Source organism: Camelus dromedarius, chromosome 2 (assembly GCF_036321535.1).
Source record: "Camelus dromedarius isolate mCamDro1 chromosome 2, mCamDro1.pat, whole genome shotgun sequence".
NCBI lineage: Eukaryota > Metazoa > Chordata > Mammalia > Artiodactyla > Camelidae > Camelus > Camelus dromedarius.
Genome location: NC_087437.1, coordinates 52,434,107 through 52,447,163, shown reverse-complemented (window position 1 = coordinate 52,447,163; position 13,057 = coordinate 52,434,107). Strand labels below are relative to the sequence as shown.

At 37.7% G+C, this 13,057-nt stretch overlaps 1 protein-coding gene across 3 annotated transcripts in view; it reads right to left on the bottom strand.

Annotated features, from left to right (window-relative positions):
• Positions 1–13,057, bottom strand: part of MAP3K13 (mitogen-activated protein kinase kinase kinase 13) — a 152,795-nt gene that overhangs the window by 19,272 nt on the left and 120,466 nt on the right. For all 3 annotated transcript variants that reach the window (XM_064493468.1, XM_010976167.3, XM_031452664.2), the window contains 4 exons: positions 11,880–12,071; positions 8,578–8,736; positions 6,625–6,783; positions 5,908–6,016 (listed from right to left, as the gene is read on the bottom strand). In XM_064493468.1, coding sequence (XP_064349538.1) covers positions 5,908–6,016; positions 6,625–6,783; positions 8,578–8,736; positions 11,880–12,071 — 619 coding nt within the window. The remainder of the gene's footprint in view (positions 1–5,907; positions 6,017–6,624; positions 6,784–8,577; positions 8,737–11,879; positions 12,072–13,057) is intronic.

Sequence of the window (13,057 nt, the reverse complement as noted above, 5' to 3'; positions counted from 1 at the left end):
GTTTATGGGCATGTGAAACCTAAAGAGAACCTTCTGAAGATTCAAACTTATTAAGAAAGCATATTTCCCAAAAGAAGTTCCCTCCTATAAGGAGGGAACAGGATGTGTGGGAAAACACCAGGTACTGATTAATAATGTGTTTTCCCCAAAGGTATCATGTTGCAGGTAGATATTAATAGTTCTGTCACAGATACTTAGAATCTTTATATAATAGGTGTTCCAATTTGCACTTAATCTGCAATTTAGACATGTCTAGGCAGATCTGAAGAAATGGAGGGTGGGCAGGCTGAAGCCAATTTGCATAGAGATTAAGGAGTCTCTGAGAGAAAACACCAGGGAAGGGGGAGTCCTGTGTGATCTTGACCTGTAACAAAGCCACCAACATAAGGAGTGCAGAGGCATTTCTCATTGTTTCACTGAAATACCTGTAAAACCTTGGGCCATAGCCAGCACTACTTGTGACCTTTAACAAAATATAACTCAACAGAGAAAGGAATAATTCATTGCATAAACAGAACAATGCACAACTTTGGTATCTTGAGAAGTCCAGAGCTTCAGTTAAAGCAAAAATCAGTAGCTCCTGGTGAGTGATGGTAGTGCCTTAAGGATACACAGCATCAACAGATGCCAGCTGGGGACTACAGTCTTTTAGCAGAAAAGTGTTAACCAATAAAGTAATGTCCAGCAGAAGCTAGGTGGAAGATTGCTGTTCCAGCCAAAGTCAGTGGAAAGCAGGGCAGACGTTAATATGAGGCTATCTGAGAGCCCCACTCCTCACTGAGGATTTCTGCAAAATGCATGTGGCGGGTGGAGGGAGGGAGAAGGTACTAAAGTCTTGTGTAAGCAGATAAAAAAAAGACACAGTGACACTTGGGTTATTACCATGAATGGGATCCTCTTTATATCCCAGATAAGGCCTGGGGAAGGCTGTAACATTAGAAGGTTTCTGTCTTCTCCGGTCTCTCAGTTATTCAGTCAACAGACTGAAGTTCTTGTACCCAAACTTTGTTTCTCTCCCGTCCCATAATATAGGTGTCAAAATGAAGTTGAATTAAGAGATGAATGGATAAATAAAATGGGGTATAGCCTTACAACAGAATATTATTCAGCCATAAAAAGGAATGAAGTTCTGACCCATGCGACAACAGAGATGAACCTTAAAAACATGCTAAGTGCAACAAACCAGACACAAAAAGACAACTAGTGACAACAACTGTATGATTCTACTTCAATGAAATATCTAGACTAGGCCAAATTGTTTGAGACAGAAAGTAGAACACAGATTTACCAGGGGCTGTGGGGAAGACAGAATGGGAAGTTACTGCTTAATGAGGTAATGAAAAATTTTGAAAACAGACAGTGGTGACAGTTTTACAACACTGTGAAGGAAATTTATGCCACTGAATTTTACATTTAAAAATGGTTAAGATGTAAATATGAATATTTTACCACAATTTTTATAAAGTAAAAAAAGAAGTTGAGCCAGTTCCAGCCTCACTTGAGGAACAGAGAAGCAGGATGCTGAGGGGCCAAGTAGTGGGAAATCACAGGTTCTGGCCAGAGAGGCCCTAGAGGTTGACAAGGCCAACTCCTGATTGGCACATGAGTCCTCTTCACTGCCTCCCCACATCAGGGCCCAGCCTGGGCCTAGCGCCTACTTGTTCATGATGACATTACTCTTTAGGGAGAAGAGTCTATCCCTATAGTGAACTATGTGTCTTTGCAACTGCCAGCCTCTGAGTTTCTGGGTGGTCCCAGTGGTACTCAAAAGGAAACCAGAATGGGACAAGGGCAGAGGGTTGTGGAGGAGCTCAGAAGCAGGGCACATGACCACCTAGCTGCTGGGATCTGGGTCCAGGCTAAAATGTTTTTTAAAGACTTATATCAAATGGAATTGAAAACCAGGAGCAATAATTGCCTACTTGGAGAAACGGGTTATTGTCTAGGAATGAAGAAATAGCTTTGGCAGAATCTAATATTGTGCTGAAATTGGTTGCTTTGTTCATCTGTTCTATATATGCTGCGGATGAGAAACAGATGAAGCATCTTCTCTCAGGATGGAGTCAGCTGGGCTCTTGGCAGCTCTCTTGACTGACAGTTCTGGGGGAAGGTGGCGACCAGCAGCTGACAACCAGCAGCTGACAACCATTGATTGACGGCTGATGCAGAGAGGATTTTGTGAGTGGGCAGGATGCGAAACCACAGGTACAAGAATGCTATCAAAAAGCAAAACTATGTCCTAAACAATCAGTTCTTGCCCACTGGGAGAGGATAAAGTCAAAACACAATTAATAGGCGTTCCCTAGCTGCCATCTTATCCATCTCAGGAGTTCATCAGAAAAAGCATCCAGAGTGTAATAACCCAAAGGAGGCTTAATTTTGATAGCTTTGTGGGAGGTGAATAATAACATCTTACAATCAAACAGTTCTTTACAGTTCACAATGCACTTGCATTTTTATTTTTATTTTTATTTTATTTGATCCTCACCAAAATTGCACAAAGAAGAGAAGACATGATTCTCTTCATTGTTTAGATGTGTAAGCTGAGGTTTCGGGAAATTCAGTGACTTATTCCAAGACCACAGGACAGGGGCTTAGGTTCAAATCTGTTACTTTTCCAGTGTGTCCCTCGTTAGTTTATAAATACTCTATTACCATGAGCCAGAGACAAATCAGTCTGTAAATAACTGAAAAATTCTAGAACTAGCAAAGGTAGCAGATTTTGAGCTATTTAAGGAGAGGTAAAATTTCATGCTGGGAGAAAAACGTGGAGGAATTTATGAATACTGAAAGAGTCCAATGCACGAAGTTCTTCCCTTCCATTCTTCCCCCTCCCCTTCCTCTCCTTTTCATATTTTTGCTCTAAGAGAACCTTTTCTGAGTTCAATGTTAATGCTGCATGCATTAATAAAAGTGAGTTTGTACACATGAGGATACCAACTGTGGGTCCTTAGTTGTACTACACAGTGCTGTGCATATGGTGGGTACTCAGAAAGTGTGGCACTGGCCGAGAAGTGATACTGTGGAAGCATTCAACTAAAATCTGTTTAGAATTTGATGTTTTCCAAGTATATACAGTTATACTCTCAATGGCTTGTGACTTAATACTCTCACTAAAGACTGCTTTTCAAAGTTGTGGTACATACAGTTTTATTGTAAAGGAAGCAAAGCTGTGAATGTAACCATATTGTAAAGTTTGAAAACATTCCTGGAGAGTACTCACTGTTATTCTCTTTCATTTCACAAAAGGGTCTAAGTCTTTTTCTGAATCTGATAGAAGAAAATATCTCAAAGATTTCTTATCCAGTAACCAATACCTACATGTACTTGTATGGATAGGCAATAGTTTTAACAGTTCTAAGGGAATTAATTTACCTGAGTACATATGAAAGAACATAGGAAATGTCATGAAGTTAGCCTCTTATTTTCTCTAAGATCGAACACTTTACTTATATAATAATTCCTCAGAAAACCCAAAAAACTACAGGGGCAAGCCAGGCTATTTAAAGACACACAGTGGGGAGAGCTAAGTTTGTGGGTTGTAGAGAGCGTGTTAGAACTTCGGGCAACAGGGTAAAAGTCTCTGATTTATCATTCCTTAGAAACTGCAAAAATCCCTGTGCTTTAATTAAGATATTCTCTGCTGTCTGATGAGTGGAGTGTCTCTGTTTATAAAACACCAGAGAAGCACGTACTCCATGTACTCTGGATGGGCCAGGTAATAAAGCACATTGGAGGACTTGTTTAACTCCCTGGGATGATGCCCCGCCCAGTCCAGTTTGCTTCCAAGGCATACTTTTCTGGTAGGTAAACTCATCACCCATTAGCGATGGGGGGCTATTAGGAGTAAACCGAGACACTAATTGGTAATAAAATGTCTTCTCTAAGAATGAACCTACTGGAAGTCAATGAAGAGATAGAATTTGTCTTGTGAAAATTCATTTTGGAAAGTAAGACAAAGCCATATAAGAAGAAATTGGGTAATACTATGGTTAAGTTCTACAAGCATAAAGGTATAATTAACAATCATCATATTTATTTCCAAAGCCATAGTTTCATCCTATTTTTACTTCTTTTGCCATTGCCTGGGTCTGATTAGGGTAAGGACCTAATGTATACTGATCCCCCACAACTCCCTATCCAATATTGATAGTGGTTAGAGCATCAATCCTTATGCCATTTACAGCATTTTTATTTAATAGTCACAAATTTATCCCCAACGCACCAATTGCCTTATAATGTGTGGTGGCAGATTCTCTTGTCAAGAGGTAAAGTCTGTTTCTCAATCTGGGCTAGCCTGTGAGTTGCACTGGCCAATGAGACCTTAGCAGGCATGATGCACGCACAGGCTAGAAAATCACCTGTGCACTGGGGCCTGCTCTCTTGCTGCATGCTACCCTGAGAAGGCCACATGGACAAGCCCAAGTTAGCCTGCTGAAGGGTAAGAGGCCGCGTGGAGGAGAATCGAGGTGCCCTAGCTAAGAGCCAGCCAATAGCTGGATTTGTGAATAAGGCCATCTGGAACCAGCTAGCCTCTGAGTCAACCTGGCAACTGACTGCAGACGTGAGTGAGCCCAGTCAAAGCCAGCTGAAGAATCACCCAGAACAAACTACCAACCCACAGAATTGTGAGCTAAACGACAGCTTATTGTTTTAAGCCATAAATTTTGGGATGGTAACACAGTAAAGGCTAACGTACATTAAATTCTATTTCATTTGGTGCTACTAGGCAACTCAAAGTGAGAGAAAAAGTTCTCTCTGGGTCTAATTCTGTCATGAGCTCTCTTTGGTATTTAACTTCCTTCCTTTGTACTTTAGCTTTTCTAACTTTAAGGAAAGCAGTATTTTCCTGAAGGTCAGCAGTAATTCTAATTCAAATGTATGTACATTACAGTTTTCTTTTTTTAAAAAATTCTTTTCCACTATAGTTTCTTACAAGATATTGAATATAATTCCCTGCACTACACAGTAGGACTTTGTTGTTTATTTTATACATAGTAGCTTGCAGCTGCCAATTCCAAACTTCTGATTTATCCCTCCCCTCTCCCCCACTTTCCCCTTTGGTAACCACAAGTTTGCCTTCTAAGTCTGCGAGTCTGTTTCTGTTTTGTAAATAAGTTTTTAGATTCCACATAAAAGTGATATCATGTGATATTTGTCTTTCTCTGCCTGTCTGACTTCACTTAGTATGATAATCTCTAGGTCCATCCATGTTGCTACAAATGGCATTATTTCATGGTTTTTTATGGCTAACTAGTATACCAGTGTGTGTGTGTGTGTGTGTGTGTGTGTGTGTGTGTGTGTGTGTGTGTGTGTGTGTTTAGTATGTATATATGTATATCACAACTTCTTTATCCAGTCATCTGTTGATGGCCATTTAGATTGCTTCCAAGTCTTGGCTATTGCAAATAGTGCTGCACAACTTCTTTATCCAGTCATCTGTTGATGGCCATTTAGATTGCTTCCAAGTCTTGGCTATTGCAAATAGTGCTGCTATGAACACTGGGGTACATGTATCTTTTCAAATGAGAGTTTTCTCTGGATACGTGCCCAGAAGTAGGATGGCTGGATCATGTGATAACTCTACTTAGTTTTCTAAGGAACCTCCATCCTGCTTTTCCACTACAGTTTTCATATCCTCTTTTCCTCTTCTCTTCAACAATTTCACCAGAACCCACTATGAAGATGACATTTTGATACATGTTATTTTCATGTAAGAGAATAATATATTCCAAGTGCTTAAAAACCTCCAAAATGTTGTATGTGTGAGGTGTCATTATTGCTTCACAATGAATAGTTACATAATTGTTATAAGAATCAGAATACCCTCTTCCAGGAGTTATTCCTTCTCACTGAGAGTTTCCTGTCTGTCTGTTCAGTAGCACCTGGAAGAGTTTCCAGACTTACCTGCGACTTGAAGTAAGTTTCCTGTGGGGTGGCAAGTACATCTGCAGACGCGATGTCTAAATGCATGAGTGTCTGCCGAAAAGAAGGTCGGTTGCGAGGTTTACTCTGCCTAAGAGTAAAAAAAAATAGCTCGTGCACTTTAGAAGTTGTGTCTGGGAGGATAAAGATTTTATTCTACTTTATAAAACACATTTTTGACTCCATGTGTGGCTATATCTCAGGCAGTTTTGATGTACTGAAGAGCAAAAGGAAACTGTAAGTATGAGGTACCTCTGATGATGAACTGGAAATCTCTAGGATCAGTGACCTGTTTGATAATAATGATCCCTTAGGACTGGTGAAGTAATGATAGCTATAATTTATAATATTTATAATTTATAATTTAGCTTACTGCTTCCAGATATCATACCAAATGCCTTCCTTATAATTTTTAACTACTTATAAGACAGCAACTTTTAGTAGGTGGTATCCCCATTTTACAGATGAGAAAACTGATACTTGAGCAACATGCCCAAAATTACACAGATGGAAAAGAGCAGAGCTAGTATTGGAATCCAAGGTTCTCAAATTCCAAGGCTCCTAGACTCTACACAAAGTAAGGCTATTCACTCCAAATATACATTAGAGATTTCCCTGAAGTTTTAAATATGGATAGAGAAGTTTTAAACATGGTTCTGAGGAAAAAGGTAAAAGAGAACATTGAAACATATTTCTCACCATGTCTGCTTCATAAGGATTTTGAATCCATCAGGGCAAGTGGAAGGAACTGGAAGGTGTAGGCTATTGCTTCCAACACCCCAAATAATGGCTGAAGAGTCTACATCTTTGTATGGGATCTCTCCTGTCAGCAGCTCCCAAAGCACCACTCCAAAAGACCTACGGTAGCACCAGGAACATATACATGAGACATTTCAGAAAGACTGACTTGTATTTTAGTTCTTCATTAATTTTAATCAAATATAGACTCAGTTTTAAAATTCTAATACTGCTATAAGGAAAACAGAACCGGCCAGGAAAACTCTGCAAGAAAAATTAATGAGGGGTAACCAACATTATCAGATATTAAGATATACAATAAGGTTTCAATAACTAACACTGGTGATAAATAGACAGCCAGACTAACAGAATGGAACAGAAATCCAGAAACAGACCAAATATATATAGGAATTGAGTATATGACAGAAGTGACATCTCAAACTAGTGGGAAAAACTGATTATTCAAATAACTGCTGTTGGGACAACTGGGGAAAAAATTAAATCTATACTTCATCTTACAGCAAGATAAATTCCAAATGCATCAAAGAAAAATGAAATAATAAAAATCCTCAAAGAACACTGAGAATTAAAAAAATAATCTTAGAGTGGTAAAGGATTTTCTAGTTAAGAAATCCAGAAGCCATAAAAGGAGAGACTGATAAACTGCTTAAAAAAAAACTTAACACAGAAAAAAAAATAACTCCACCATAAGCAAAACAACAAAATGTGAAAACCATCTGTAATTCATATACACAAAAGGCTAATTGCCTTGACATTAACTACTATTATAGGTTGATAAGAATAAAAGATTAGAAAGCTTAGTAAAGGATAAGAATAGTTCACAAATAAGAAATTACAAACGATTCATAAACATGAAAAAATGTACAACCCTATTTATCAGAAGAGGAATAAACATTAAAACTGCACCTAAGACACCACTTTTTAACCTGTATGGAGGGGAACATGCGCTCAAGTGGTAGAGTGCATGCTTAGCATACACAGGGTCCTGGGTTCAACCCCCAGTACCTCCTCTGAAAATAAATAAGTAAGCCTGATTATCTCTCTCCCTAACCTGTATGGTTGCCAAAAATCCCGAAGTTTAACGCAGTCTGTTGGTGAGACTGAAAAAACACTCTTACACATTTCTGTTGGGAACATACATCGGTATAATCTCTAATGAGAACACTTTGGCAATAATTACCCAAATTACAAGTGATCCCACATTTCTACTTGATCTTATTTACTCTGGTGTTACATGCAATTTTAATATATGCTGTTATTTTGGTTTTAAGTCTAAAGTTACTACTAGCCAATTTTAAAAATGGAAGAAAAGCAACTATACAGAAATACACTGTTAATAGCAGGAGATACATAACCTCAGAGGAAAAGTTGATAAAGTTTTTAAAAAGCTCCCTCCCCCACTAAAAAAAAAAGCATAGCCCATGATAGCTGTTTAATAAAAGGGCAAACAGCCTTGTACACCTCAAATAGGTCTAAAGTATATAACTGTATCACAGCCAAGTATATCATTGATATACCTAATGACAGTCTGAGTCACCAAGAGGTACACTAATATATTTTATTTAAGAAGGTGAGAATTACAAAATATGTTTCAGGAAGACTTTTCCAGTAAACGGCTATTTAAAGTAAACTTTTTCTAGAAAGTTCAGCATATTCTCTGAGGGTCCCCAGAACTGATGATTTACTGAATGGATATTCACCCTAATTCATCCTCTCCCAATCCTTCTTACCACGTATCATCACGCTGGGTAGTACCTCGGATCATACGAGACTGAAATCAACCAGAAGTGAGTAACACTCAAGGGTATTTTGGGAAAGTAGAAAATGAAAGAGGAAAACACTAATAGGGTGAAAGCAGGAAGCTTTCTAGTTGGCACAGATGGTGCTGCTCACCATATATCAACTTTTTCAGAGACAGGTTCATTCCGTATCACCTCTGGCGCCATCCATGCGACTGTACCAGCAAAGGACATCTTGGTACTTTTATCACTGAGTTCCTTAGATGTTCCAAAATCTGAAATTTTTACTGCATCTGTGTGAGTCACTAAAACACTTTAAAGAGAAATAAAGAAAACACCCAGTTCGTTAGTACTAATGAAAATCTTAACTAACTGGCAACTGAAGATTTTGTTTGCTGCCTCCTACCTTGCAGAATTCAGCTTGCAAGCTCCAGGACTACTGGGGCCTTAGCTACACACCAGAAACAGCATCATTCATACTTGTGAAGCAGCATAACACAGTGGACTGCCTACACCTGGTTTGATCCTGCCTCCACCACTTGCTAACTGTGTGACCTTTGCCAGGTTACTTAATTCTTCTAAGCCAGTTTTCTCATCTGTAAGATGGAGATAATTCAGCTCACAGTATCTTATCCACAATTCAAAAATCTCTGAAAATGGTTTGTAAATTTTTTTTCGTATATTTAAGGTAAACTCAATTTATTTATCCCACTTTATGCAACTGTAAAGGTTTTGCTACAGATTTATGTATGTGGCTGATTACAGGGTGTTGCCCCAGACTTTGCTGGGTATAAGGTAATGCCTGATGTTACATTTCTGAAACCATCTGATTTCAAGGGTTTTGGATAAGGGATTATGGGTCTGTAACAACAGTCTCACAGAATTTTCACTTGAATTAAATGAGGTAAGATATGTAAAGCACCCATCTCAATAAATACTGGTTTTCACCCCTGCCGGTCTCAGACAACCCAACAGGAAAAACACTTCTTTTAAAACACTGTTTAAATGATGGCCAATTAAAATCACGCGTGGGACCACGACACAAGGGATTCATTACTATAAAAGGCTAATAAGTGTGCTGTGATTCCATTAATGTTGATAAGGAAAAGCAGAAGTAAAATTAAGCTTAAGTAGATTCCACACAAGCCATGTTTTACTTGTTACAGCAGTGATCTGAGATGTGATCTCAGACTGCTTTTGCTAGCCCTAAAGTGAGTACAGTCTGGTAGCAGTCAAATCCAAAGTATCAGCATCCTCACACACTAGACTGGATTCACTTGAAATAACCTGTTTAGAACTTTTGAATGATAATCAGTTAGGGTTTCAGAAGCTTAATGATATAGAGACCTATTTTTAACAGTAAGAAGGCTTAGTACTCAAACACTATCAGAATCAAGGCAGCTAGAAAACAGAAAACTTCTCAATCCATCTCCTCTCTATTTGAACCAGGAACTTGACACTTGCTCCCCTCCCCACCAGTGTCAGATGGCTCTCCTGCAAATAGCTCAGTGCTCACAACTGCGGTAGAATACCTTCATCCATATCTTACTCCTGGTTTTGCACCTGATATACAAAATTTGTGTAATTTAGGAATTTCAATTTAATAGTGTTAGTCTTCATGAAAATGCAAAAGGATTAAACTATCAGGGGAGATCTGAGATAATTAGAGGATTGATGGTATCATATACAATAAAAAAATCAGAAAAAGTGATAAGCTGCTGGATGGAAAAACACTAGAAGCTTCCTCTTCTGCCTCTTTTGTGTTGCTCATGGGACTTGTTGGCATGACAAGAGGGAACGGATGTGGGAGGAGACTAGAGAAGACATGATGCTGGAACTTCGGTGAAGTCTTCTGAGATAAAGTTGGGGTCACACAGCCTAAAGACTTAGCATAGGTAATGAAATCTCTTTACAGCAGATTGGTCTTTGTCTTCCCCTTGTCAGCTTGGAAACCAAAGAGGCCAAAGCTGCTGGCGGTTCGAGGTGGTGCTGATAACAGAGGGAAAGACTTACTGGATAACCAACTTATTACTCTAATCTTTAATGACAAGAGTTAAAGAGAGTAGCAGTGATTTTATATGTTCTAAAATTCCTTGACTACTTCCTCTAAAATTAATTCTCAAGGAGAACAAGGTAGTTAAGAAGGCCAGTCAAAGAGTTCTTTGGCAAGTATTTTGTGTACTTAATGTGTATGTAGTGGATGATAAAAAACAACATATTGTGTTAAAAATGTGAACAGGAGGAATGAACACTATAATATAGTTTATTTGCAAGTAAAGTGAGGAGAAGGTTGTTCAGTGAGCTAATAACTGTAATAAACGTTGTTGAGAATTATGGTGATAAATAAGAGCTGCTTTGAAGTTCATAATCAAGGACAGATTTGTATCTTCCATGGAGAAGAGGCAGGATTCACTGTGAACCCCTCATCTTCAAGTGAAGAGAGAGGATGCAGTGGTCTCTGGTTTAAAAGTTCTGAGTTCAAGTCCTAGCTCCATGACTTTGGGCTCTGAGCTCTAGATTTCTTATGGGAAATAAGAGTAACACTTGTTACATCTATCTTATACATTTTTTGCCAAGATCAAAGGAGATGTGATAATGGATATTTTTAAATGTTGTAAACTATGAAAGCACTATGCAAATATATTTTTAGAAAAAAATTATTCTCTGCTTCTCTAAACCAAAATGTGGTTAAGAAATGATGAAAATAATTTTAAAAATAGGAGTTACACTGAATTATACCATTTAATCAGTTCCTTTCTTTCCTTCATGCAACTTGGGGAACTGAATAAACATTCCTCTTAAAGTAGTTATTGGTAGGCAAAGAATCATGAAAACAGAGATGACTAGAAACAGCTCTGCTTCTCTTAAATAACCAATTTACATTATTTCATGGACACTGTGAACATTGTAACTACTTGTTTCTTTCTTTGCTTAGACTCTAGGAAGCTCAAAGCCAAATGCATAGTCCACCTCTAGCAACTGTACAGAATATTACAGCCTACATTATGTGGACAAGCTTTAGTTCTAATGTTTTTCTTATTTTCTCTTTGCCTCTGTTTCTTATTCATCCATTTTTATCCTGTTGTAGTTTATATATTTCTGAAATTCAGTTTTTAAGGAACTGTTTCTTGAAGGGGAACACAATAGAAAAACAAAAAATGATGCCTTACACTGGGAAATTCTGACATCAATTATCTGAGATGATGAAAAGTGAATACTTTAGTTAATAATAAATTTTGTTTCATAGCTGTACAATTAAAAAGCAACAAAAAGGGAAAACTAGTGTCAGGTGCCTGGATATCTGCCATACAGGTAAGTAAGTAGGTTAACAACAACCCCCCAAACATGCAAACAGAAACACCCACTGTGCTAATTTAAACTGAACTGAAGTACAATAAAATGCCATATTTCAAAACAATACAACAAAATGTTTGAAAAATTAGCCCCAGAACTCACTTAGGTGATTTGAGATCACGATGAATAATTTTATGGAGATGCAAATAATTCATTCCACTTGCAATCCCGGTGGACCAGTCTACTAGCAATCGAGGTGTGATCTTCCTGCCAGCTCGCAAAACCTCATAGAGTTGTCCATGGGCACAGTATTCCATGATGATACAGTAACATGGGGCCTGAGTACAAACACCCCTTTCAGGAAAACACAAACATGTATATGAATACACACATACATGTAAACATACATGAATACATATTTATATTCTAAGAATATTTAATAAACAATAATTAAGAGTTCTCTATCCAAATTATTTTTAAAAGGCATATAATCTTTCCTGACTCTTAAATTACCATTAAAGTCTCTCTAGTATACATGTTTCTCTGTTACGTGTATAGACAACTTTAGTTTGTTTTGTTCACTCCATCTATCTATCTATATGCTTGCTATGTTTTACTGATGCCTTTTCTGTGGGGCTGTTCTATTTTAGGACAAAGAGCATCTTTTCTGGAGGCTTGTGTAGGCTGGGTATTGCATTTTTTTCAGTTGTTAAGAATAATTTAAATACTTTCCTTTAAAAATTAAATAGGAAGTTTTATATACAGTGTACAGAAGAGAGAATTCAAATAAAATATTGCTATTTTTACTACTATTTGTTGAATTTTAAATTACTCAAATTTAAGGTAACTAACTAGAATGAGGACCAAAAAAGAGTCAATTTTCTCTATTATACAGGCTTTGAGAAACATTTCTGTTTAGGAATAAAAATAATGTTATGCAACATATTAAATACCTATGCAGCTTCTATTTCCATCAATTCCTACATCTTCCATGAAGCCTTTCCTGATTATTCAAGTCTAAAAACATCTTTCTCTTCTCTAATTTCCTACATTTTCTTTTTTGCTATGCAATTTTTCTCTCCCTGTACAGATTATTGGCTCACTGAAGGAAAAGATCTTCAAGCTCTTTTGTTTCTACCACATGGCTTAGAAGTCCACAGCAAGTCCTTGACAAATTTTTCTTAACTTCACCTTAATGTTCTTTGCTGATAAAGCCTTTGCACAAACATGTGCAGAGGCAAGGGGTAAGAGGAAAGGTAGTAACGTTAAAGAACATTTTCTATTTGTCAGGCATGTTTACATGTTAGTTAACTGTCTTATTTAATCTCCCCCAAACCACT